The sequence below is a fragment of the Chrysoperla carnea genome, chromosome 1, assembly GCF_905475395.1.
Source record: "Chrysoperla carnea chromosome 1, inChrCarn1.1, whole genome shotgun sequence".
Lineage (NCBI taxonomy): Eukaryota > Metazoa > Arthropoda > Insecta > Neuroptera > Chrysopidae > Chrysoperla > Chrysoperla carnea.
The window spans coordinates 100,620,168-100,643,592 of NC_058337.1; the positions used below are offsets into that span (position 1 = coordinate 100,620,168).

At 28.2% G+C, this 23,425-nt stretch overlaps 2 protein-coding genes across 6 annotated transcripts in view; one reads left to right on the forward strand and one right to left on the reverse strand.

Annotated features, from left to right (window-relative positions):
• Window positions 1-4,096: 4,096 nt before the first annotated feature.
• On the reverse strand, window positions 4,097-5,576 carry LOC123305598 (biogenesis of lysosome-related organelles complex 1 subunit 2). Its single transcript, XM_044887368.1, has 3 exons — window positions 5,430-5,576; window positions 5,129-5,371; window positions 4,097-4,489 (listed from the first exon to the last, which is right to left on the reverse strand). The coding sequence occupies exons 1-3, from the start codon at window positions 5,464-5,466 to the stop codon at window positions 4,353-4,355; spliced, it is 417 nt and encodes a 138-aa protein (XP_044743303.1). The 5' UTR covers window positions 5,467-5,576; the 3' UTR covers window positions 4,097-4,352.
• Window positions 5,577-6,390: 814 nt separating this feature from the next.
• The window catches only part of LOC123290384 (2-oxoglutarate dehydrogenase, mitochondrial), a 43,713-nt gene continuing 26,678 nt past the window's right edge, over window positions 6,391-23,425 (forward strand). For all 5 annotated transcript variants that reach the window (XM_044870536.1, XM_044870535.1, XM_044870537.1 and 2 more), the window contains exon 1: window positions 6,391-6,499. The gene's annotated coding sequence lies outside the window, so the exon portion shown is untranslated. The remainder of the gene's footprint in view (window positions 6,500-23,425) is intronic.

A 23,425-nucleotide genomic window follows, 5' to 3' on the forward strand; every position in this document is an offset into this window, starting at 1 on the left:
TTTAAATAAAAACGAACGTACATAGATTAAAACAATAACAAAATGTATCTAATTGAAATTAAAATTCCTGATAATATAGTCAAGTTTGAGCTTAAGAAAAATCATGAAAATGGTACTCCTGCCATTTAAAATCAAATATGTTTATTATTATAAACCCACACTTGACTATGTTTTCAATGATTTTTGTTAATTATAAAACGAAAGAAACACCGATAACTTCAAGCTATTTTAGCTTCTGCAAGTTCTGTGATTTCCATTGCATTCCTGTGTTCCCGTAATGTATAAGACAAAATTTATTTACCTATTAATACGACCATTTTGATTCAGATTGTAACTAAAGTTTCAACTTAAAATTATATACTTATTTGTTTTGATCTATTTACGAAAAAAAATCGTCAAATGCACAAAGAAAAATTACGTACCCTCTTTCAAAAAGCTGTACCTAAATAATTGATAACACCAAAATAACTTGACCAAACATAACAAAAATTTTGTTGTCGAATTGTTCCCATTTTATTGTAAATATTCAAATGAAAAATAACATTTTAATTTTTCATTTAAATTAATAGATAAAAAAATTTTATTTCTAATAATAATAATGTGAATTATTATACTTTGAGTGTAACAGAATGAACGTTTCAATATATTAAAGGTTTGATACGGGATCTTGTAACACGGATAATAATTAAATTTTAATCAGAAAATGTATAATAAAGCAATGAAAAGTGGAGAGACGAATAAAACCGGGTGAAGAGAGGTTAAACTAGATTGACTAACATATTGATAAGTATGTTCGAAGTCGTCACAAACCTTAAACGAAGAAACTCAAAACCCATGTAAGCATTACTTTAGTTTAATTTCGACTCCTATACTGCGATGTATGTATGAGCAAAGCTAAACCGTTAAGCCGATCTTCAGATATTGTCGATCTAAGGAATGTTTTGAGACGATCAAAGTTGAAAAGTATCTTTCATTTGTCGCTGTCGTCACGGCGAAGCATTTGATAGACATTTGGAAACGCATCTTCATTGCAAATATCGAGCGCTACGAGTGAATTTTTGATATTTTTTCTGGCTATGCGTTTTCGTCGAAGTTTAACTTCCTTAAAAATCATTTTCATTTTTTTTTTCAAAGAGAGAAACAAAGTTAGAATATTGCGATGATTCCAAAAGTTAACTTGTAAATGTCGATGTACGAAAAATCGATGTGCGGTATGTAGATTGTGATCCGGAAATAACATTCATCTGAATCAGACTGCACATTCGTGCGTTGAGTCTGTTTTAACGAGACCATTAGCTTCCGTAATTCGATGTCTTATTCATCGCATAATTCACCCACAGTATTGAAAATTTTTCTGAACTCTTCTCCGGCGTTCCTCTTTTTTCAATAAAAAATCTGTTTTGTAACGTTAGCCAGTTCGATAGGCTCGCAGGATCCTACTGGATATTTTTTCGTTACACTCTAATCAAGGTATAATATATTCTAAACTTGAGATTTTATTCACATTATTAAAATTATATGTAGAATTAAAAATTTCTGGTCAAAACTTAAGTGAGAAATGTTAGAATATTAATATATATTTAGAGATATTGTTATATTTGCACGCTGAGACAGTTAATGAAAGACGTTATTAATTTTTTAAGCAGCAGTGATTTCTTTTGAAATTTAAAACTAAATATTTAACTGTAATTTTCCATTTTAAATTGTTTTTATAATTCAAAATTTGAAATAGAACAAATTCAAAATTGGTATAATTTTGACAATTTTGCAATGAAATATTTTAAGTGTTTACTATTATTAATTCATTTGAGTAGTATGAAAGTAGCAAAATTATTGCCGTTTTTTAAAACACTTTAACTTTTCTAAGTTTACCAGAATATAATCATCAACAATTCGACCTGATTATCAGAACCGGTTGAACCAACGCTGATTGTCGTACTCGTATGAATTTAATATTATTATATTAAACAATCATTTTGTAAACCCAATACAATCAACAGTTTACACTTAGAGCTTCTTATTATTATAAGCTTTCGACTATTCTGATAACGCAGTAACTAAATATTAATATTAATTGTTTAGTAAGATATAACAACCATTATACATCCTACAGGCAATCCTATTAAGTTTCAAGAGTGGTGTTACATTGTATTCTCGTGCCCGTACTAGAATGATTTCATAATTAAGCACTTTAGGGTCTTGTAATATCAAAAAATTGTTAAATTCATAGACTTTTCAACATTTTTTTTTTTGTTGTGGCGGTGGCTAATGCACTACCCCAGGACCGCCATTGCCTTCAAATTTGCTCAGGCATTTTAATAAGTGATTTCTTTTCATTGTGAAATTGTTGAAATAAAATTTCTGATAAATATTAGATAAAATGGGTCTTCCTAGATGTAATGATATTATTCCATGTTCATGTTCAATAAAAATGACAGTTATAATAAATGAAATATGAAACAAATATCCTAAATTCACACAACATAACAGCATACATACAAGATACAAATTAATTATAAACACATACTGATACATGCATACACCAGAGGTCACAATTGTTGGACAATATTTAGTTTTAACATTTTTTCTTATGTGATAAGAATTTCTATTTAAAAAAATAAAAAATAATATACAAATGTTATTTTTATAAAATAGCATTGATTTATGTAAATAAAAAATATTTATTACAATTATTTATAATAAAATTTTTATTTAATCCTTTTTGTTTTATTTAATTATTGTTTTCAAAATTTTTTATTTTTATTTCGGTAACTCATATCCATTTTCATCACTCGACTATGAATGAATTGATGATCTCTCTCTCTACTACGATCAACCGTTTAATTGTTTAAATACCATGTATAGACAGTGTTGCTTACGCAATCGTTTGTTTTGAAAGATAGTCACTCTTACACATAAAGTAATAAAGGTATATTTCTTCTCACTTCCTAAGTGTAAATCATAATAAATAAACACATACGTACCACTTGACTAGCCTAGTCATTTAAATTTAGTTCCAGTTTCTACCACCTGACGGCGTTTCTCACAGTTTGCGTTTACGCAAGAAAAAATACATTGGAAGTGTGTAGTGACAACTAAATATGGAGTTATTAAAAACTGGTTTTCAAGGTAAGAGATGAGTTCCAGTACGACGATAAAAACTACAACGACGAAATTTCTTTGAGAGAGATTATGATAAGTCAGTCACCTTTTGGTGGCCAGAGATTCCAAAAATGTAGTTGTAAGAATGTTGTTAATCAGCGTCGCAATAATAGATGTGCTTGTTTTAAATACAAAGTTCTTTGCGGGTCCAAATGCCGTGGAAGTTTATACTTGTGTGCTTTGTTGAGTTACGCTATTTAATCTCATGATTACCAAATAACAAACGTTATATTTTAAATTACGCTGTTAATTGACGGGTAATTAACCTAATTGGATACTTCATCGAGTTGTATAGAAATAAAAACAACGTCGAAGTCGTCGTATTGGACATGTAAATATTTAACACAGGCTATATATGTTATAAACAATTTTATAGTAATTAAGTACAAATATGTCTTTTTTCATAACAATAACGAAGAAATCAACTAAATAAAATTTATTTAAACAAATATGTACAATTAGTAACAACAAATAATATTAAAAATTAGAATATTATATCTTATGGAAAAAAAGCTAGAAACTTAAATTCTACAAATAATGATTAAAAAAATTTGTTATTTACGAATTATATACAATTAATATTGAGATTGTACTGTTACAATGGTAGAAATGTACGATGTTTCGGTGGAAATGCACGATTTCTTCAATGTCTTAAGCGATCTACACAATTTCAGCCAAACTATGTCACATATAGTTTGTAAGATTAACAATTCTGTTTAGGCAGTTCTAATAGACGTAGTTTTAGGAAGCCACCTCCCAATTAGAAGGATTTTTGTAGTTTAAGAAAAACACTCTCCTAAAATCCTATTTAAAAAAATTTTGTTCCAAATTTTTAGGGTGCCAGAATCACTTTTTTTTTAAACAAATAGCCTACTATAATATTAATAAATGACAAAATTTCGCATGCATTTTTTGTAAATTTCTTTCAGGCGCGGTAGCTTTATTCATGAAAAATTTCATTCGTGAACTTAATATTAATTACACAGATAGACTGATCTGTCAAAAAGCTTCGTATTTTTGTACATATACAAAATTTTATAATTTTTCTTGACCTATAAACATGTTTTGAGATAAATAATTAACGTTCAGACATACGAAAAAATCTTCTTAGATCCATTGTAACTAGCTGTACAATCTTAAATAAAATTACGAACGATATGTTAGAAGAAAGTATTAGACCGTGAGTTTATTTATCGTTTTTCTAATTGTTTAAATTTTGCTTCTAAACGTTTTGAGTATGCATCCAGTTTATATGCAGCTTGTTCTAATTTCGTGATGCTGTCTTCAATTTGGTCAATCTGTTCTAAATACGGTTGTAAGGCTTCATCTGAAAATTTTAAGAAAATACAAAATCAATTAAAAAGAATATTTTACTATGTTTTTAATGCATTGCAATTTAAAAATACACTCTTAATTTTTATTATTTATCTTAGGAAAGTTTGTGGCGCAGAGAATACATCCTTCATCGAATCACTTCATGAGTGATACACGGGAGGCATTTGATCATTGTATAGAGTGCCCGGCTATCCTACCAATGACTTTCTAGTATTTTTGCACAAAGGCAAATTCTGGGATAGTTCTTAACAAAGTCAGCCATAGCTGCATACCAACCCCCTTTTCTTTCATTTCCCCTATCAAAATAGTAAAATAGATTTTCATAGTAATCAAATTGAACTGAACTTCATGAAACATCTCTTTCTACTTCTACAGAACTTGATTGTTTGAAGTGGTTAGCTTCTTTTAATGATAGCCGTTTCATGAAAATCAATGGGGACGACTATCACAGCGATTCAAACGATTATTGTAGAATAAATATCATACTACTATTTAAAAAAGATTTTAAAAATGATTATCAAATCTAATTAAAAAATTTACGTCATTCTTGAGTGTTCAATTGTGCATAAGTATAAGTCGATTAGATTACAATTATTTTAAATTAAAAAAAATTATAATACATAGTCCTTACATTTTCCGTTAAGTTCAATCATAGTTTTTGAAACACTACTTGCAATTTTTTTCATTTCACTATATTTACTAATCGTTGTTTGATTCATATTTTCCAATAATTTATAATCTTCATGAGTAGCCGTTAATTCACCATATAAATAATCGGCGGTTTTCTGAAACATTGTAGTCGCTAATCGACTCAAATTTGGATCATGTGGATCTAATGCCTCAAAACTTGATGTTGAAGTTGATAAAGTTGGACCTATAGAAATTTTTGTTTTAATAAATGTCTATATAATTATATTTTGTAAATTATTAACCTTTTTTAGGCGATTCATTTAGGCTATCATCATCCATTGTTGTAATTTTTATATTAATAATGTAAAATCACTTTCCTAATTTTCACTATTCAACTTAACTATTTGATTTTGACCAAAGATTTTGACTTCGACAAAAGTCAAAATTTGAATCATAATGCAATTCCAATTACATTTATCAGGGCTTGCTAAATTACATGAATAATTTGTAAATATTATTAATAGACCTTTTCATTTTAAAAGATCTATTAAATTAAATTAATAGACCTTTTGTTTCGGACAGTTTGTTAAAAAACTAATGTGATAAAATGAATAACAAATATCTTGTATCTTTGACCAACTTATTACTGTCTGTCCGAAACAATAATCAATCGTAATTGAAATGAAAATGTCTTTGAAAATTGCTGGTCAATTTGACTCAAATTCATAAAAATAAAAATATAAATACACTAACTATTGATACCCGCCCGCTTCACTGGACTCAAAAGTAAAAGCCACCGCTTTAATGAGTTGTTTTACATTTCCTATTTTAAATTTTTACAGATATCTTTAATTTATGGTTTAAAATGATAATCGTAGATGGAGCAGTTAAATGTCAGATTAAATATAATTTTCTTTTCAATATGTCTTTATAAATTATAGTTCATGTGTTATTCTGATGTATGAGCTATATTGTTGTACAGTTTCATTCCAATCCATTCATATTTTTTGCGTGAAAGCGCAACAAACAAACAAACAAACATCCTTACTTTCACATTTGTAATATGTAAGGAAATATCAAAGTTGTAACGATGGAAATCGTGAATTTAACAATGCCTACTATAACTACAAAATTTATTATTAAAATTTAATAGTTTTTAATTTTCTTGCTCCAAGTTTATCAATTTTTGTTTGTTTGCTGCACATATTTCTTTTTAAGGATATAATTCTAAATTAATTTATTTACCAGCCCTGACATAGGGATATTTTTGAATAGTTTATAAATATATATTCTCAATATGTTGGCACAATGTGAATATTCAAGAATCAGTTACTGTGAAGTTCTCGGCGCGTTCACATCATATGAAATACAGGTAAGTTTTTTTTTCCATTTATTTCTACGAGTGTTTTAAAATTATCTTCATAAATTAACCAAAAAATTTCAAATTAATACGTCGACCTTAATTTGTATCAAATTATATTTTGGAAAATCAGAAAATTTTATTTGATAATTTCCATATGATTATATAAGTTATGCAATAAGGTATAAGCGTTATTGATTTTACGACTGTAATGTATGATAGATCACGTTAAAACTAAGGTAATGACAGTCCAGACAGCTGTCATGATTATATAAATTTATTTTTATTAATTATATCCGTTTTGATTAATTTATATTTTCTGTTTAATAATATTTTATACTATCAAAGTGAATTCAAAATGCATATTCGTTGAAAGAAATTAGGTGAACCCAATTGCGCAAACGTGTTCGTTAGGGGTGTTAATTTATTTTCGATGCACGTATTACAAGGATTTAGACCTTAATTCAGAGATCGGATATTAATAGAAAGAGTTGGCAAATTTATTGTTGTTTTATGAAGATGATTTAAAAACTTAATAAAATAAATAAAACTTGTAGAAATTTGTTTTGTTTTCTAAGTGTGTGTGTTTATGTGTAAGATTTACTAAATTTTACGTCACTTCATTGTTGACTCACTGAGAACATGTGTCATTACGTCACTAATTGTAAATAAACCGGTTTACATTGGTTATAATTAACGCCACCTTTCATTTAAGTCAAACATGTGGCTTGTGTGGGTTATGAAAATTAATGAAATTAAGATATAAAAAAAAATGCGAATATTAAATTTGATTATCGATGAACGATTTCTATAATAATTTTTGACCCCTCTGTATACCTACATAGTGTAAAAGCGGGAAGATCGTTAACCTACAGACGCATTGGTGTCAAATTTGTGGGATAAAATTTTTTTAAATCTGTATAAATCATAGGTATACTCAATGTCACAAAAAATGCTCGTTTTAAAACATTCTAAGTGTTACTATTATAACATAACATATGATGCGTACGCTTAGAATGGTTTTAACTGTGGCACTTTTTCTGACAGTGAGTGTACTTGGAAATATAAATATGATTTGAATGCTCCTCCTATTTTCTATCTAAAAATTTAAATCTACATGTTTTGATAAAAAGCACTTATGCAAGTTTTCGATGGGAAAACCAACTTAGCTCTAGTCTAGCTGATTCAAAGTATTTTATTGTAAAAATTAATTCTATTCTTCTCATATAAACAGGAATTTTGTACCAGTTTTAATAAAATGCACTTTATTCCATATCTTAGTTCAATTAACACGGACGAAAAAGGGGCTGAAAAGGCTTCGGACAAAACCAAATTTGGGGACACCAACCAAAAATCACTCGGTATAATAGTATTATGGAAATTCAAAGTAATAGTATCAATATTTTCAATTTTGACGACCTGGTTAGGGTACCGAGATTGCTAACACTGTTCTCGTCGAGAATATAGTTCACAATTGAGGTTAGGTTCATGCCATAAATATTTATTTAATACACTTATATCCGTATATGGGTAACAACTTACTTATGTGCTTAGATTTAGATACATATTTGGCGTATATAAAGTGAAGTGAAGTTTGAAGTAGTTGATATAGCAAACGCTAGAGGCGCTAAATTTAAATTTAATCTCCAATATCGACCCCAAAATAAACAATTTTTAATGACGTTTACTTCTACTGCTTTCCCTATTGTAGTTTCGGTCCTGTCAACTAAGGGCGTGAAGCTGTGGTTCAATTCTACCAATTCAAAAGTTTGAATATATGGACAAACTCCATTACCTTGATTAAAAAATTTCACGGTTATATTCTGTACTAGTCATTTCTTTCACAATATTGTTCTTAGTATAAGCAAATAAAATGAACAAAATAAATTTTTTTTTTTTAAATTGCGTAATTTTATGCAATTTTAAGTTGCAAAAAAAGTCTCAATACAAATAAATCTAGCCGTCTAGCTGTTGGTTGATTTTTCTTTGAATTTTTTGGTGCTGGCGAACGAACATATCTATTCGTTGTGTGCCTAGTCATGGTAGGGACAATAAAATCGATGCCAGCGCTTCCAGTGAAAAATTTTGGCTTTAAAGGGGGGCTGTTATTACCAATTTGCAGTTCTTTACATCACGAATTAATTAAACTTAATGCATTAAAAATTGTGAAAATAAGAAATCAAATTGCACAAATATTATTTTTCAAAAATAAATTATCATAATTATGTATTTAAATTTGTGAGACAATAATATTAAATTTTCAATCTAAGTCATAAATGCAATCCATACAATTATACATATATGCATCCATACAATCCATAATGAAAGTAGTGTATCGTTACCATGGAAACGAAACTCACGCACGGAGCGAATACAAAATTACGTTAAACTACTAAAATTTTCGTATGCGCAGAAAAAAAAGTTCAATTCCGAAAAAGTCTACGAATTTACTCGAAAACTATGCATTTTAGAGAAAAAATAGGTCAGTCCAAAGTTATCGGGCGTAAAATTTCTGATCGATTTGTATATATAAACTTTTTCTTATTGTCTTTTTTCTGTCATATGAAAATTTTTATTCTACAGGTAAAAAGCTAAAACTTGGCATAGGTGGCATTACTGTCTCTAAAACTTCAGTAAATTTTACCTAAATTGATGAGAGTAAATAAAATTGATAAGAAAACAAGACCACAGACAGACAGCACATCATTTGAATAAGTTATATGTATGTGGGGATATTTTAAATTGAACTTTGTATTCAAGTGTTTACCAAACGGAATTTCCTAATCGACAATGTATATGAATATTTAAAAATAATTATTATACGAATCATGACATTAAAAAAGAATAGCTCATTTGCATATATATAACAATTGAATTGCAAATAAATTTAAGCTTTAATAAAATTAAATATGGTAATAAAATTTAAAAAAAAATAAGTAAAAAAACTTTTTAATGATTTGGTCAACAAAACTACATTCTTTATTTTTGGTATAATACAATACAATTATTTAAACAAGTGAAAACAAGCAATTGACTTAGTTAATTGTTGATATACCATGTATAGAATGTGTTGAATATCATTATTTTTAATAAATTAGAAAAGTTTGAAAAACCCAGACAATTATGGCGGCCTTTCGACCGCCTTTCGTTTTGGTTTTCTGATAATTTCGAAATTTTTCGGAAGTATTTTCTAGATTTTTTTTTGTTTTTTTTGGAATTTTTCTCAAGACCACTAGTTGAAGCTACCAGCAAATTTTCAATACCCTTCCTATTATGGTTTTGGAAAAAATGGACACGAAAGTTTTGTCCTAATTTGTGCGTTCACGGGTAAACAGTGAAGATTACGAAAAAAAGTTTTAAATAAAAGTTGTTTATTTTTCCATAAGAGACATTGTTTATATTTAAACTTTTGTTCTATCTCTGACGGTTTAAAAGATGAGTCCTACGAACCCTAGACCCAAACTCACTTTTTACGCCCTGAGCACGCTTAAGTTTCTGCTTGATATCTCTTTTCGTTTTTGAGTTATTGTGTTGATGGACGGACACGCGAACGGACAACCGGGTATGGACTACTTAGGTGATTTTATGAACACTTATAACAAAATTTTGTTCGTATCATTAGTATTTCTAAGCGTTACAAACTTAAGACTAAAATTATTATAAAAATCATGGTAAAAAAAGTGTTCCAACATTGATTTTTGGCACGGTTGTTTATTTTTTTTTTTGATTTGCTTTAAAAAATGACAAAAGTTATTTTTAATATACAGTTGACTGCAGGAAATTTACAGCAAAAAATTGAATAAGCAAAAGATATCTTGGTCAATTTTGAAGTTAAAAAGTTGAACAAAAAACGAAAATACGCACAATTTCTTCAGTTACAACTTGTATTTGCATTCTTTTTTATTTGTTGCGTAGTTTTTTGGTTATGTGTAAAAAATTGATTTTAACAAAAAAAATCTTCGAGTAGGGGATTTTTCGGTACGCAATTTTTACAACCTATTTAACAATTGCGATTTTTGCAATCCGACGACTACGAAATTATTTATATGCGGCAGTATCAGCAATTTGATTATTGATTAACTTTCACAATTTATTTAATAACAATTGAAGCCACGCCCTAATTGGATAAAACTACTTTTCCCAACAAATATTTGTGACCGATTAAAACAATTTTCTCGCCAATGGTAGGATTTTCCTTATTGAATGCTTTATCTGGCAAACTATTTGGAATTACAGTGGTAATATTGATTGATTTTTTTCAAATGCCTCAACTGGTGGACTAAAAGAGTCGTTTGAAATTTTTTTCATAATCGATCACGAAAACACGAGATAATTAAAAGTAAATTTGAAATTTTGACAAACCACCTTTTGGAATTACAATGACATTATGTCCAGCACGATAAAAAATATGGTTTGTTACACCCTGTACTAAATATTACACATTAATTTCTAATAAAACTTGTTACCATGTGTAAAATTAAATCATTGTACATATTGAGAAATTAGCTAACTATTCAATATTGTATTATGAATGCAATTAATTTTTAAAACAACCAACCTTGGCATTGATAGAAAATAATGTATTACCTGCCTAGAACAGGCGGCTATTGTCTTATTTATTATTACTCCAATTTCATAATATTCAATTACCCAAATGGAAATATGCCATTTGTGGCTTTAATGCATCAAAAAATATGATGCGTTTTATTTGGCAAGCTCTATTTATGAAATTATTTCCGCAGTAAATTAATGTTTTTTTTGTGTAGTGTAGACTATACTTTAAAAGGTAAACATCTTTGAAATTTACATTTTCGAAAAAAAAAAAAAATTGAATTAATTTAATTGATGTGTTTAATTTAGTTTTAATTGATTATAAATTAGCTGTTCCAGCATGCGTTGCAATGCCATATAAAGTAAAATATTCTAGGATATAGCACCTAAAAAATCCATGAACTCTAACTTTCTGGCGTGTAGGAAATAAAATAAGCTTCACAAAGTAATTATACTTTCAGTACCTAAATCGAAGTGTTTTCACTCAAAACAATAATCAAATCAGGTCAAGAGTTATTAATGGTGGATACATTCCATCTTCTGTGTAGTCTATCTTGAGAACCAATCGATCGATTTCATTTTTTTTATCATGGTAAATAGAGAATTTTATGCCCTTTCAAATAATGTATAACAAGGTAGGGGGTGCCATTTGAAATTTCAAAGTTGGGATGGCTAGTGGCGAAGGGGAAAAATTTTCTAGGTACCACTTTTGAACCCCCCTCGATATCTAAATCGACATGTTTTCACTCAAAAGAATAATCACATCAGGTATAGAGTTATTAAGAGTGGATACTTTTGAAATGATCACGCTGTATAAAATTAGACACTTAAATTTAACGAAAATCTATGAGGTTAAATTTTGCAAACAGTGGTAGCAAATAATGATTAAAATTGGTATGATAACCTCCTATTCTATGCATTGTGGATAATATATTAATACTTTATCTTCGTTTCTCTTATACAAAAGTCGATAAGCTGCTTCTTTACTTGTTTTTATAGCAGAATCGAAGCCATCACCTTGTTTTTATTTTCAGAGAAAAACCATTGTTTACAATTTTTTATGATCATACATTTTTTTATTGAAAGTAAAAAACCTCATTAACCATTATCTAGCCAATGCGAGCACTATTTCCATGAAAGCGACAACCATTAGGCGTTATTTAAGTTAACAAGTTTAACAAACCCACAGGAAAGTGTTCAGATTAATGGGAAGCAATTCTCGTCACATGTAACGAGTTTCTTTCAAGAATCAAAATCTTTTCAAGTTCTAAAAATTTAATTTAATTTAATTTATTTTTTTTCAAAAATTGTTGCAAGACACTGTTAGACAAGTTTTTTTCAGAATTTGAAATTAGTGTCCAATGTAATAATGGGATTGTCTTTCTTGAAATGAAGTTTTACATGAAAAGCTAGCCAAATAATCTATTTATACAAAATGTTATCTCATTAAAAAAAATAATAAATATATTAAACATATAATTTCTTTTTTTCTGTTGAACAATTTCTTTAAAAAATTTATATTTAATAAATAAATTCTTTGTAGGTTTTTAGGGTATTGTAATTAAACAAAAATTTAAAATTTTTTATTAGACACTAAAATTATAAATTAACTGTCTAGGTGTTTGCCATATTATTTGTTTTCATATCGACTATGAGCCATGAATCAACTGTGGTTCGAGTGTCTATTTATGGAAATAGAGTTTTTTCGTATTTCGGCGCTGTTTTATGCCTGCCGTTTATGTAAAAATAATTTGTAGAAACAAAGAGCAGGATGTTTGATATCCTTTTGACATTGCAAAAATCCTGTACTTTATTTCTACGCATTGTGCTCTCATTGACTTTCTTCTTACATAAACATCAGACAAAAGAAAATTGTTTGTAGGGAACCCTAGCTCGCATTTGCAACGTAGCTAAGAACACTCTTGATAAAAAAAAAATCAAAATCGCTTCATCCGTTTAGGAGCTACGATGCCACAGATACGTTTAAGTTATAACATCCCTCTTGGTTAGCCTTGGGTTTAAAATCGTATTTGATGGCAAATGGCACTACCCAAAATTATTGTATTGAATTTATTTTTCGTGCAAAAAATCATTAAGTTTCCCATGTCAAGGACTTTCGAACTATATATCGTATGCGCATTTCATTTATTATAAAATCAACGAAACGATAAAAAAGCAACATGGCTTGAAGATGTTTAAAAAAATGTATTAAAAAGTACTATTGTTGGATCTAATAACTTGTATGTTTTGTAAATACAGTGCAACCTTAATATAACGAACCTCAATATAACGAATTCCTCGATTTAACAAATTTTTCGCAATCCCCTTGAATTGTCCATAAGAGTCAATATAAAATATACCTCTACATTGCGAATATTTTTTGCGAACAGCCTCTTTATAACGAATTTTCAACTACATAAAAAATTTAAATACCTCTAAATAACGAAATTCGTCAATTCAAAACCTTTATATAACGTATAAAGTCCCACCAATATATGACAGTTAGTATACTCCATAGTATGTAATTCATGTCGCGAGAGGTTCCGACACTTTTTTCCTCTTTATAACGAATTTTAGACCAACTTAACCTCAATATAACAAACCTCAGTTTAACGAATTACTTGATATAACGAATATTTACTGGTTCCCTTCAGATTCGTTATATCGAGGTTGCACTGTATTATTTACAAATAAAATATTATTACAATATTTTTATAACCTGAATAGTAATTGTTAAGTATGCGTACATTTCAAAAATATAAACAATATCAATATGTTTATTTTATCCGAGTCAAATGACCTGGAAAAAATGACTAACAACTTCGATTTTCTTAATGAAATGAAAATCCCTATGGTATTTTAACCAAACTGCACTCTTTAGGTTTGTGAACTGGACAATTTAAGGAGGAGAGATCAATCGCCAACCATGGGCAAAAATAGAAAGGAAACGTAAAAATTGTTGAAAATCGGTATCTAGATTTTTTTCGGTTGTTGAATCCGTATATAATGTCAGTTAAAAAATTTTCCCATAACTCAAAGAAATCACTTTTCACGCCTCTAAAAGGTCCTGATAGTGTTTACTACCAAAAATCGGTATCTAGGAGTTTTTTGGATCGCTGAATCCACATATAATGTAAGTTTTTCCCCATAAAAATCAACCCCTAAAAATCACATGTCACCTCCCTGAAAAATCCTTATAGTTCTTACTACTGAAAATCGCTATATGAGATTTTTTGGGTCGCTAAATCCTAATATAATATTAGTTTTCATATTTGAGGGTAAATTCTCTCCAAACGGGGGCTAACGTACCTCTCGAAAAATAGAACGACTAGAAAGAAAACAAATGGTGAAAATCGCATGTCAGTTCTAAAATTTTTCATAATTAATGCCTATTACGTTTTTAAAAAAAAATTCACTATGTATCTACATGTTTCTGAAAGTTTTTTAATGTTCCTTATTGTTTTAGGTTATTTTGATCGTATTTTTATTGTTTCCATAAACATGGTACAGTAATCAGCAACAAAATATTTCTCTGTTTTTTTTTATAGTGTGGACGCAGCTTTATAAAAACGAAATTTAAAAAAAAAAATTTGTCTTAAAAATTTTGTAATTCTTTAAATAAAATTTTTGCAACTCAAAAACCTAATGTTTTGAAGGACCAATAACGCTATTATCTAAGATAAATAATAAAATTAGCAAAAACTGATTTGAAGCAACCTTGAATTGAATATAACAAAATTGCATCAAAGATTAAATAATTACGAAAGATAGTATAAGTTTTTACCTCTATATATAGAGAATACATATTAGTGATAAAATTCAGTTTTCGACGCATTTTATCTGTTATGATATGTTGTACAAGTGCGGGTAATGCTGTTTGAGTGGGCAGGACAATAGGAGTAATAACAGTTGAAAATTATTATAAGAAAAAAACAAAAATTGCCAAACCGTTGGCTTGGTGGCAGTGGTGTATCTACCAGATCAGAAAGAAGATCGCTTCTTTTGGAAAATTTTTATCATTTTAATAAGGATTAAATTTCAGCAGTAAATCTCTGTTCTGTCTTGTCCTAAAACTTTCAAAATATATCTGTTCTAAAGTTTGCATCCTAATTGAAACAACGTTAAAAATCTACATTAAAAATTATTAAAAATGCCTTCTTTCTTAAGTCTTTTTTTAAGCAAAATATTTAATTAACCTTAAAGTAAAATGAGATACTGCTTTTGTAGACGGAATTTCTTCAATTACGGAATTGCTTCTGCTTGACGAATTTTTATTAATCAAATCGAGCATTCTAGCCTGTGTACAGAGGTCGTACGACACTCATTTATTGTCATTTTTTGACAATGTTATGACGTTGAAAAATAATATAAATGCTTAAGGTAGTATAGCAGGTTCGAGGTTCATAGTTAACTACCTTCTTTTTTTTTAATTTATCCAAAAGATCATAGTTCCATTAGTTACGAGAAAAAAAAAATTTACTAAAAAAAAAAGTTTTTAATACATAATCTACGCCTCAAACGTACGCCTCAAAATTCTAAACGATTTACCGTTTTGATTTAATTTAATTTGTTATTATATTAATTTAGTTTCTGTCTCTGTTGTTAATCGTAAATATTAAAACGCATTGTGCGCAAAAATTTGAATTGTAAAAATTCCTTAGATTATATATCTATAACGCATTTATGAATGGTATCATAATTAAATGCCATCATAAATTAAAAATGTGTTATAAGTTTTATTTTATTCATAATCAAAATAATATAGAAATTAAAATAACATTTAAATAAAAGAAAATTTTGATGTTATGTTTATGAATTTAAACAGCTGATCGTTGAATTAGACAATTAAATTTTAGTCAACTCAGTATTTAAAAATGCTTTTATGATTGATTATTAATTAATACGAATAAAAATTGATCAATAAAATATTATTCTGTTATTTTAATTTATTATAAAATTTTTGTAAAAAAACAACTCAAAAATGATTGCTGATTTAACTAAACTGTTTCCCACCTCGACACTGCTATATTCATAGAATATTATACATAGATAACGCGAGGGATATGCTAACCTGTAAGCGGATGCGATATGATGAATGAAAGAGAAGACTACCAGTTAGTTCCTATGTGTCCTGGTCTAATCTGTATGTCATAATCATATGATGCAAAGAAATTTTGTGTAATGTAAACAATATCTAGCCAATGACATATAGATTAGACAAGGACACATATTAATTAATTGGCAGTCTTTTCTCTCATTCATCATATCGCAAATTTTGGGCCATGGCGTTCTCTATGTATAATATTCTATGGCTATACTACCTTAATTAAATATTTTTAATGATAATTTCGTTTTATTCAGTTGCTTGTTTTCATTTGTTTATTTGTAGCATAGCTTTATTTATATGAAGTTTTATTAGTGCTAATATTAAGCTGTGAATGTGACCTTCGCCTACCAAGTACAAGGGAATAAATACATCATGTATGTACTAATCCAATTAGTGTTGGAATCTTATAAAAATGATTTATAAAATGTGTTAACTTTTAAAAATAGATACAAATCCAGCTGTAACCAAAACATAAAAAAGTGAAAACAAACAATTGATTGAGTTAATTGTTGAAATACCATGTATAGACAGTGTTGATTAGTAAGCAATTATTTGTTTTTTTACGTCATGTAAGTAAAGAAAGATAGCCACTCTTACACACAAACTTATAATAGTATTTTTCTTCTCACTTCTTCAGTGAACATTTTATTTGCTATAAACAAACACATACATATATACAGTAAATATATACTTAATAAAATAACATACATACTATATAACACCTAATTTGCGAACTCAGGAGTAAACAGTGGTGTTTACAAAAAAATTGTTTTAAACAAAAGTTGTTTATTTTTTTGTAAGGAACATTATTTACATTTAAAAATTTTTTCTGTCTCAAACGGTTTACAATATGAGTTCTACGGACCCAAAGTCTACCTCACTTTTTACGTCCTGAGTAAAAATTTCAGCTTGATATCCCTTTTCGTTCTGAGTTATTGTGTTTAAAGACGGACAGACAGACAACCGAAAAATAACACCTATTCCAAAATTTACTAACATAACTGGGACTAAAGGCAATATATCCTGAAAAATTTCATATATACATGGTTTCATAAACAATGCCAAATCAACTGTTCTCTACCAATTTTTACAAATATTTCCCATTTTTCCACGTAGGACAGGTTGCAATTGGGCTGCACTAAGCGGTCGCTATTTCTATAAATTTGGCACCCCTTACGTGTGTTTTCTATAGCAAAAAAATACATAGCTACATTTTTACCGACCCAAAACAAATAACCCGAAAGGTGTGATCAACTTTTGTTTTCACCATGGAAATTCTGTCCTTCAAATGTTATGCAACTCATAGATCTGCAGTACGAAGATCTCAAATGTTTCTCATTGGGTTTGCAATGCATTCGACTCATAATCGAAATAAGACATGTTTGCTGATTGTTTTGCATTGTGTATTTATTGTCAATGTCAAGTGAATTAATTATCAAGTTTACATTAAAGTACTAATTTTATGCAGTATGTATGCGGCCGCGGCATTGCACAAGTCATTTTTTTCGAATATAACGTATAATCTTTACATACATAATTTACGTTGTTTAGAATTGATTATGCATACTAATTCGAAATGATCAGGGTAAGTAACGTTTCGATGTCGATCGAAGCATATTAACGGCAATATAACCCAAAAAGAATTTCCTAACATTCGGTGGAGTCTTTTTGGAGAAAATAAATAGCAAAGTTTAGTCCTAACAGCGGCCGTACCGGTAAACAGTGATGTTTACGAAAAAATGTTCCAAACAAAAGTTATTTATTTTTCTTATATGTTTATTTCGTTTATGTGTTGAATTTTTTTTTATAACTATTATACTGGAAAGTTATTCGTATGGACCTCAAGACTAGACCCACCCCACGACTTATCTTTTTATGTTTTTTAATTCCTACTCTCACCAACCAATTGCGCTTTTTGAAGCTGTTTCTTCTTCTTTACCCTTTCACAGACAGTAGTAACTATATTGATTTTGATTGTCATTGTCATGGCCAAGGTTATGTATAAATAATATACATCTAGTAAGAATTAGGTCACTTATTTACTGTAGTTGTCAGTAAAAAAATATGGTAAATGAGTGCTTTTAGTATAGAGGAGTTTATACATAGTCAGTGGCTTTGAAAAATCTTTTAAAATTGTATACCTGGATTTTACTTTCTTGTGCAAAATAAGAAATTTAGTGTTGAGTTTCAATGGAAATATACTTTTTGAGAATTTCTGGGTTCTAAATCAATTTTGATTAGTTTCCATGTAAAGTTTGTACGTATCTTGCGCTCAATAAAAAAGCAACACTATCTATACAGGGTGGACTATTTTAATCTATTAAGGATAATAGCTAATTTTGTAGTTGTAGTTAACCAATCAAGAAATAACTTAAATAAAAGTTGCAAAGATTGAAGGCGGACATCTCAAAAAAAAACAAAAAATTTCATTTCCACAAAAACTTATTATAAAAATTATTTTTCATATAATATTTATGAATTTACAACTTATTTAATATAAAAATTATTACAATAACCGTGAAAAATTATGCTTAAGTATATGTTATATCTTACGCATGCGTCTTGAAAAATTATTTTTCGTGGAAATTTTTTATATTTGTTCTACAAAATTATGGAATTTTTTTTAATGGAAAAATGTACACGTAATATGTGTCTCAAATAACTTAAAAATTATTTGAATTTAAAACTCTATATACTATTATAACTCGTTGTGCATCTCTCTTCCAAATCGAAAATTTTTATTTTCAGATTTCAATGAACATAACTTTTTTTTATTAGTTTATAAATTACAAAGAAGAGACGAGACGATGGGTGTCCACATAAAATTTTTTAAACTTGAGAGAATGCTTTCAAAGTAGCTTAAAAAAAAATTTATTAGGTACTATTTACACAATTTTATTTAACCTACATTACATTATCATTTAAGTATTTTTTGCTGATTACTTATAAAAAATTTTTATTTATGCAAACATTTTTTTATCAATGATACAGCCAAAGTAACATCTTATAAATTATAATTATTTTGATTCTCTCTTAAATTAAAAACAAAGTTAACTTACACACCCTCCTGTGGGTAGAATTTTGTAATGTTTTTCTTTGCCCAACTTGTTCTAAAAAAAAAAAACATTCTTAATGAAAATTCCCTGACGAAATGATTTTCGAAATATTTATTTTACGTTTTTATCTGAGCCTTCCGCAAACTATTTACATAAAAAAGTTACTTAGTAACTAATTGTTGTAACTACCCATCAGAAAGTAATAAGTCGGAATATAAATTTCCGTCACAGTTTAGGCTTTTGTAGGTCTTTGTAAAAAACGTGGCAGTCTTCAAAAACATAATTTATTAAAAAACTTGATTTCGTTAGCGTGTGAAGAAATTTTAATATAATTAGTTACTAATTATTTTAATCTAAATTGTTTAGATTACTACTTATTGCTAACTATCTGTATTAAAATTCATTCACTCACTTTCGATTTCTTTGTAGATTGTCGCGACTTTTTGGTTTGAACGGGAATATAGACACTATCTAACTTAAGTGCAGATAAATAAATAAAAAAAGATGGGAGTAATATTAAATCGTTTATTTTTATAAACTTTCCATATATTACTTCAGTTGACTTAAATCAGAAAAAAAAGGTTAAAGTTCAGTTAAGCGACTTTTCTTAAAAATGCTCCTAAAACTTAAACAAATGCCGGCCGGAAGCGACCAAAAATGTATTGATTTTTTAAACTATATTAATTTATTAAAAAAATACTAGTACTGATATTAAATATTGTATATACAGGATATATCAACAATTAAATCAGTCAACATCTGAATGCGGCTGTTACGATACACTCCAAATTTGATTTGTATATAGAGATCTTGTTTGTGGCGTTCATCGTTATTAGAATAATATTTTGAAAACAAAATATCTACAGTTAAAGTAATCATATAGCAATAATTGTTGGCAGTAGACAATTATCGCTATAGCATGATGTAAATTAAGCAATATAAATTAATTGATTTATATTCATTTTGATAAAAATATTAATTTGACAATTAGGGAACTACTAATTACTTTTAACTAACCATAAATACATATTCGAGCGTATTTAAAAAGACATTGTTCTTGTAATAACACTTTATTTGTAATGGGTTTTTTAAGTTTGAATAATAAGTAACTATTCCATTGCAAATTGCGTCTATACAGGGTGTTCCTTTTTTTTAGCATGCACAATCATATTAAGAAAAATTGTTTAAACAAAAATTATTGTATTCGAAGATACAATAATTTTTACTTACGCGGACATTATATTCGAGTTAGATTTTCAGTTCAATTAAGAGAAAGAACTTACAGACCTAATTTCAGTTCCATGCTAAATCGCTGCAGAACTGGAGTAGGGTGTAGAATTAGATTTTTTGAAAGGAGGAGGGAGTATCGATAAGGCCTTATTTTCACCCCAGAAACGTCATACAATTTGATGTTTTTTTATATTCTGAAAGAAGACTATGTGTCTCTGTGTCACAAAAAATGCATGGATTACATATAGAGTACTATATGTAATCCGAAGTAATTTTTTTAAATATTGTGTAGTAACATTAAAAACTAAACTAAAATTTAAAAAAAAAAAGTGCTTCTTGTATACGTTCTATAGAAAAAAGTTGAAATGTTACTGAAAATGTAAAATTTTAACTTTGGCGCCCTACAAGTAATATTAATTGTAGTTCTTTTTTCAAAAAATATATTCTTTCATTAGGGCACACATTTACCTTTCAGAATATATAAAGCAAAACATCAAATCGGATAACTTTATTCTGGGGCGGAAATGAGGCCTTATCGATACCCCTCCTTTTTGGTCTAGAGTCTAGACAATCATAAAAACGAACATTCTGTTTGAACTAATTTTACAAATTAAATAATAAAATTTTAAAGTTTTTTAACAAAGTGTGTCAAATTTATAAATAATCGTTACAATTCTGTTGAATATATCCTATATCATTATCAGCTTAAAAAAAAAAGAAGAGAAGCTTAAAAAAATGACCTTGTAAAACTGATCAAGGACATAATTGGTCAATATTAGGCTATAAATTCCGTTGAGCTAAGATGAAAATTGTGAAAATATTCTTTTAAAAATATTCTTCTTGAACAAATTTTACCACGAACTGTCGAATAAAATATTTACTATTTATAAATGTTCAGATATATTAGAAATTTGAATATGTTGATTTAAAGTAGGTTTCTGCATATTTAACCTTTAATGGTTTAGTGATTTTACATTCGATACATTCAATACTGATTGTTATTAAATATAGATACAATACTGCATTGTTCATTGCGTTCGATAATGATGTAATTGTATTCACAGGACTAGAGAAAAAAATTTCAATACTTTGGTTACTTAAATTTATGGAGAAAATATCTCAGACCGTGAGGTAACTTGAGACCATTGCAAAGTGTTTAAAAAAAACATACAAGTATCCTTAAACTACGGAATCTTACTCGTTTTGACCTGTGCTTAAATCTATATTTGCGGGACAAATATGACACACTAGAATACAAATACACACCCTATCCAAAACACAAAAATGTCTGCATTTTGTTAAAATATATCCCCTTCAGGACTCACAAGACCTACAATAAAAATTTTACTGTGGGTCCTGAAGGGAGGCGATATATTTTAACAAAATGCATTACAGTCCACAGAAATGCTCAGCTTAATTTAGATAACAAAAATGTCTATTTAATTTACTGTCTATTTTCTTATAAATGAAAAAAAATTTAAACAATTGCTATTGATTTATTTATGTTTAGGCTAGTTTTTTTTATATATAATTTTAATTAAATGATAGTTTTTTTTTTTATATTTATGATATCACAAAATATGATTATAGAAATTATTATTTTCAATATAAACTAAAAATAGTTATCAGAAAACAATAATGTAAATTGATTTTTGCTAAAAAAAACACTACCCAACAAAAAAAGATAAATTTTTCTTTAACTTTGTGAGTCAACTTTTACTAATTTTGGGCGAAGAAAAACGAATATGTCAAATGAACATTTTATTAGCTCTATTATCATTTACAACATATCAAAGTTTTTCCATTTAAAGAAAATGGTAAATATTACAGGAGAACCTTGATAAGTTATAAAAACCAAGGGAAATGTTAAATAATTTGAGTTATGGAGTTTTTAACTTGAGGTTTTAAAAACTAGAGTTTTTGACTTAAGGGATTAAATTTAGGACTTTTAATGGTTCATATTTTTTACTTAGTCTCAACTCGGAAGTCCACAAAAATTCATCCTTATAGGTTTGTTTATTTAATTTGTTTATTGATTATACAAATTTTATTATTATTTATTTACTCACAAGGGTTAGGTTAAATAATGAATAACAAGTGAAAACAAACAATAGACTGAGTTAACTGTTGAAATACCTTGTATAGGCAGTGTTGATTACGTAATCGTTTGTTTTTTGATGTCGTGCAAGTAAAGAAAGATATCCACTCTTAGATAGCAACAGTTGTGTTTATATAACACTGTGGTGTCACACACACATAAACTGATATTTCCAAATAATACATAATAAATAATGTTCGAATCTAATTTGCGCCTTTACGGGTAAACAGAGATGTTTACGAAAAAATGTTTCAAACAAAAGTTGTTTATTTTTTTATTAGGAACATTTTTTACATTTAACTTTTGTTGTATCTCTAACGGTTTATAAAATGGATCCTACGGACCCAGGAATCACTTGATCATTTACGAACAGAATGTCACCTTTTACGTCCAGAGCACGCATAAAAATTTCGGCTTGATATCTCTACGCTTTTGAGTTATCGTGTTTAGGGCAGGTGGTCAATCGAAAATGGACTAATTATTTGATTTTATGAACACCTATACCAAACATTACTTGAAGTTACTGAAGTTAAATGCCCAAATTATTTGTTTAAGTGGTAGAAGCTTTCTATTCTAAGAGGTTTTTGGCTCTGAATCATTAAATAATTAAATTACCTCCCATTCATTGACCTATTTACTTTTTAATACGTAATTGTTATAGTATTTCAATAGTTTACTGAATCCGAGGAGGAATCCACCTTCTCTATAAGGGAGGTCATTAAATACGCCACTGAAATAATAAATATCTACATCAAAATATTTAAAAAAATTTCGATAATGTTAATAAATCATCCCGTAAATTTCTACAGTTATGTCAGATATTTTTATAAATATTATCAGATTGGCATTTTTCCAATTTCTCGAATATTCTAGCTAACTAACTAGTTCACTATTAC

What these genes read in the sequence shown, in the direction of transcription:
- LOC123305598 (XM_044887368.1), bottom strand. Translation starts at nt 5,466, where the DNA reads ATGGATGATGATAGCCTAAATGAATCGCCTAAAAAAG. An exon ending in AAATGAATCGCCTAAAAAAG is followed by an intron (nt 5,372 to 5,429) that starts GTTAATAATTTA and finishes AAATTTCTATAG; the next exon opens with GTCCAACTTTATCAACTTCA. An exon ending in GATTGAACTTAACGGAAAAT is followed by an intron (nt 4,490 to 5,128) that starts GTAAGGACTATG and finishes TAAAATTTTCAG; the next exon opens with ATGAAGCCTTACAACCGTAT.